The sequence below is a fragment of the Fulmarus glacialis genome, unplaced genomic scaffold (genome assembly GCF_000690835.1).
Source record: "Fulmarus glacialis isolate BGI_N327 unplaced genomic scaffold, ASM69083v1 scaffold20906, whole genome shotgun sequence".
Lineage (NCBI taxonomy): Eukaryota > Metazoa > Chordata > Aves > Procellariiformes > Procellariidae > Fulmarus > Fulmarus glacialis.
The window spans coordinates 1-5,166 of NW_009217744.1; the positions used below are offsets into that span (position 1 = coordinate 1).

Below are 5,166 nucleotides of genomic sequence, written 5' to 3' on the forward strand. Positions count from 1 at the left end.
TGTTTAGCTGCCTGCCGGGTTAAACCACGTCATCTTGCTATGGGGCAGTGTGCTTTGAGAAAGGACAGGATTTTCCCATTTAGTGAGGACCAAAGTTCACATGAAACGATTTCTCTACTTGTTATGTTACACTTACCATAAGGCTTCACAAGAGGCAACAATTCTGTGCAAACATTCCTGGTTCCAAAAAAGTTTGTCTTCAGTGTAACCTCTGCTTGGACCGCAAATGGAGTTGTGTCATGAACTTTTCATAAGAGGTGGTAGCAAGGGAGGGGGAAGGAAAGGAAAAAAGAAAAAAAAAAAAAAAAAATCAGAATTGTACTACTGTTTGAAACGAAGTTACCAAACTACCAAAACCCAAAAGTTTATCTTAGTTCCTTCTTTTTTTTGATAATTAGGAAACAGGCATAAGATCAGTTAAAATACATAAGAAAAAAAAAAAAGCAACATCACTAATGCTCACATTCTTATTAATGAAAAGCTCCAGCTCTGCAATATTATATTAATAATGAGCTAATTATGTCTTCACCTCTTCTTAGCTGAAGGCTTTAGCTTTGCCCCAGGAGATTCAGTTGTATCACTCTGCAGTCATTTGCCAACCCACAGGCCATTTGTCTTTCTGCCTTTTATATGGAAGAGACAAGGAAGGACTGCTCTCACAGGGTGTGCTGCCCAACCTGCCCACTGACCTGCCTGTACTTACTCACACACAGTGCTCAGTCTGGGCTGCCACTACCACATGCAAGTAAAATTCGAGGTGCCCTCTCCTCTTAAATGCATAGCACAGCACTTTGCCACCATCTTGACATACCAGGGGAGGGGAGGGGGCAGAGGGGAAATCAGAAGGTAAGATCCTGAATCTACGATGCTGCCACTGAAGATGCAAAAGTTAGACTACCACCCTGGTACTAACATCCAGCAACACGGTAGACAACTGCTTCTATATCCTGACTCTCATGTTGTCATGTCTTGGGTTCTTAGCTGGGACTTGAAGTCAGAGCAGTGCAAATTGCAACAAACACTGTAAAAGCTTCTATAAAGAATGCAGGGGTAAGATTTGGTGCAGTCTGAAAAAAACAGTCAAAAAAACTCAACCAACCCCCAAACTGATAAATACTTGTGTCATAAATCACCACCTGAACTGACACATCCATGCCAAAACAAGCAAAAGAATGGGAATTAGCAGGTAGGAAAGGGAGCTTATTTAGGTAAGCATAAACAGACCATGGAACTGCACTGTAATGGTATGATTTCATCAGACAGAACTGACAGCTTGCCACCACCAGAAGTGGGGTAGGATGTGCCATCAGCTGGCAGTTTGGCTCAGCAATAAGCCATATGCTATGCATCCTCCACTTTGAGAGGGAAGTAAGAGTTAAAATAACAGCATTCCTCCTCTTCTGCTACAGGCTCTGTTTCTGCAGTGATGAAGGCCACCTACATAGATTAGACAGGTCTTCACTTGCCTCCATAGCCCAGACCTATGCAAACTCAAAAGAGAAGCAATAACAGGTCATTTAGTATTTAATGTAGTTGCGTTTTTATTGCAAAACACAGCTTTAATGGCTGACTTATTTATACTCTCAAGCAATGGGCACCAATGGCATCAAGTTTTGCAAATCACTTGCTTGCATTTAAACCCGAGACACGAAGCCAGACCATGACCTCTTGCAAGAGTTACGATAGCGGGAGAAGAGAAGAAACTAAAAACCTACACAACTCCAAACTCCTGCTTCCACACCCACCTTGCAAGAAAAAAGCTTCCCTGCACCAAAACCCATTCATTTGTCTAACAAGATACATTACTTGCAACATCTGATAGATACACACTCCCTTGATTTAACAAGCATTACTAGAATGACCATTCTCACAGAAGCTCATCCAGAAGGCAACCCATGGGTACATAATTGTTTCACACATGTACAGTTTTTGTTGGACTAAGGACTTTGCTGGACTATCTGTAGTGCAGCACAAAAACTGAACAATAAATTAAATTTAATGGTAAATCTAATCTTTAACAGACAGCAACGACACACTACTACAATAAAGGAAAGCATAAATTCTGGGATGGTAGCAGAAACCTGGCAAAGCAAGAAGCAAGCTTGGGTAGAAATGCCAATCTCAGAAGCAAGAATTAAAGCCAAAATATGAGATAAGCATCACAGCAAATTCTTACACAGGTGTTAAACCCTCTAGCTTCTGTGCTAGATACTTACACAACAACACTTACAACTGGCTCCTCTATCACATTTCTTAATTGTATGACCTACTGCTGACTCATAGTAAGTTGCCAGCTTGAAGAAAGTCTAGGCTAAACATCTGGAAGCAACTTCTGAACAAACAAACAAAATCTATGATGCAGTAAAGGAAATAACAGGAACTCTACTAGTCACACTATTTTACCTATTTATCTGTTCAGTGGCTGCACGATAATAAATCTAAGATCTCTCACAGATGAGCTCTAGCAAATCTTGCTGCAGCAATTTGAGGAGCTTTTATTTCACCTGTCCAGGTACCCACCTTGACAGAGGCTACAGCTGCTGCAAAGTAAGCAACAGGAAACACACACTGCACTTCAACTGCTGTAGTTGCAGCCCAGTCTTGCTTGAACTCACTGTCATTAGTAGATTGAGCTAAGGCCCTGATTATGAATTGAAGAAACAGTGGTCTGAGCACCTGCAGGCTTTATAAATGATAAGCATGGACAGACATACAATCTTTTAACTGTTGCTGCATGGTTTTAACACCTCTCTATCTTGAGCACATCCTAAAGCTCAGACAATTATATTAAGAGTTCCCTCCTGTTAAGCTAATCTTGAACACAAGCAATCTTCCTGCAAAATACCATGCAAAATACACAGTGACTGGACTTCAGAACACCATTGCTGCACTCCCGCTACATGAGAAGCTCCAGCAGCAGGTGAGGTATGATCCACACAATCCGACAGGCCTCCTTAACTCATGCTGTGAATAGATGAGTCAGCACAACAGTGTGCTTGAACAGTTAGTTAGGTGTCCTAACTCGAGATCAGGCAGATTAAAAAAAACCAAACCAAACAAAAAACCAATCCAAAACAACAAAACAAAACCACAAAACAAACCAGAAAATATGGAAAGAACAAGTTTATACTGGCAGGGAAATGAACTACTAGTCATGCTTGTGATTTGCTCTATCTGAGCTAACATGATTCCCAACTTGTCCTTATAAAGACCTACAAGGAGAATGCACTCTTCTACCTTACAACTGCTGTGTCTTCCTCACTTTCCCTGCCTTCCTGTCCACTAGAAGATAAAGGGTTAAATTCTTGCTCAGCACAGCAAGATTTAGGTTAACTGTTCTATAGGTAACTGAATGGCCTGAGAAAGTTAAAGATAAGTAAAGATTACAAAATCACCCAGGGCCGAAGGTTCTTTTTTATCAACTGGAATCCTTGAGCAGGTAATGCATAGAACAAAGTATAAGGCTTGCAGAAGAGAGAAAACACAGACCACTGAGGAACACGGCTAATATTCACACAGGTGATGGGCTCCTATGGGCCTGGTGAAACTTATGGGCACTGAGGCAATAAACCCAACTCTGCTCACATGCAGTGTGTGCCTAAAGTATTTTCATGCTCTGTATGTGATGCAAACACAATACTCCAGGGAAGCATCTTTACATGCAACAGATGCTAGAAGATGAGCCATTTCACATTGCCCTCTCATCATGCTTAAGAAGGCAGGCAGCTTGCCCAGCCAAAAAAGCAGCATGCCATTGGCACAGAAGTCCCATATAAGTCGCTTTGTAAAATCCTTGATGCATCTACTATTCTCCTCCACGTAGCTTTGTAGCACATAGGACTATCCCAGACAGTCCGCTTCCTACCTTTGAATGCGATCCCTGCATTGTTAACCAGCACGTTCAGCCCTCCATATTTCTCCTTTAGGAAGTCACGGAGAGCTCTGATGCTCTGCAGATCATCGATATCCAGCTGATGGAAGAGTGCACGCAGCCCTTCCTCCTGGAGCTTCGCCACTGCTTCCTGGCCACGGCCGGGGTCTCGGGCTGTCAGGTACACGTCCCCTGGGAACTGCTTACACAGAGCCCGCACAATTGCGAATCCGATCCCTTTGTTGGACCCGGTCACCACAGCCACTGGCACGTTAGACATTGTCCTCTCTGAATGTATGTCAAAGTGACAGAAAACTGCAAACAGCAAAGAAGAAAATGTCACACTCAGATGGACAAAGACGGCTATCTGAAAATGGATTGAAGTATTTTTTTTCTTTAAAATCCTACTTAGAATTCCACTTTGAATTACGTAAAACTTAAAGAGTTTTACATATTAGAGTGCACACTAACTGTAACTTACTAAAGTAGCATGAGGTATTTGCAGAGAAATACAAGTTTGGTGTTAATGTTTTGAAGAAAGCCCAACCAGTGATTGGGTTAAAAAAAAAAAAAAAAAGAAAGAAAGAAAGAAAGAAAGTCAATGACTAATCTTTAGTACTTAACTTTTGATGGGAGTAAGCTCGTCTGCACATACAACTTACAGGAATACCATCTCCTTCTTTTAAGAATCTTCAATTGGTTCAGTTCAAGCACTGATGCAGTCAAAGCTGAAAAACTCGGGTGCAAAAAAAGGGGAGGAGTGGCTTGATCTTCAATTGTCATGCAGGAGAACCAATTTTAGCGTTTTTAGAGGGAAACAGTGGACCACAGATTGACTACAGACAATGTTTCTTCTGTTTACCACACCAGTCAGCTCTAGATACAAAGCCTGCTTGCTGTTTTTTTTTTTTTCCACAGGCATAGCACATTTAAAGACGACGTATTTCCCCCATAAAAGCGAGTTTAAAACGCTGTTTTTGTTCACTTTTGACTTAATGGCCATTTGTCTTCCAAATTAGCTTGTAACTAACCACGAGCAGACATCTAGCGAGGATGAAATCTTAACCAGCTCCTAAAAGCCTGCCCAACTACTGACTGACTTCACCAGGGCCAGGAGCCACCCTCCCGCTTCACCATCAAGGTCCCACCTCGCTGCACACCGGCACATTTCACTCACTACCGCCTCCTCAGGACCGGTTTTTCTTCCTAACGGGAACGCAAAGCAAACCCGCGAGGCCCCACGATGAAGCCCGGCTCCTCAGGGGACTCCCCGCGGGACACGGGCGGCCGCTACG

The 5,166-nt window shown here is 42.5% G+C and overlaps 1 protein-coding gene across 1 annotated transcript; it reads right to left on the reverse strand.

Moving 5' to 3' along the window:
* Positions 1-118: 118 nt before the first annotated feature.
* Positions 119-4,176, reverse strand: LOC104070705 (carbonyl reductase [NADPH] 1-like; the record flags this gene model as incomplete). Its single annotated transcript, XM_009579798.1, has 2 exons — positions 3,866-4,176; positions 119-244 (listed from the first exon to the last, which is right to left on the reverse strand). Coding segments are annotated over exons 1-2 (412 nt in total), but the record flags the coding sequence as incomplete, so codon positions are not given.
* Positions 4,177-5,166: the final 990 nt, after the last annotated feature.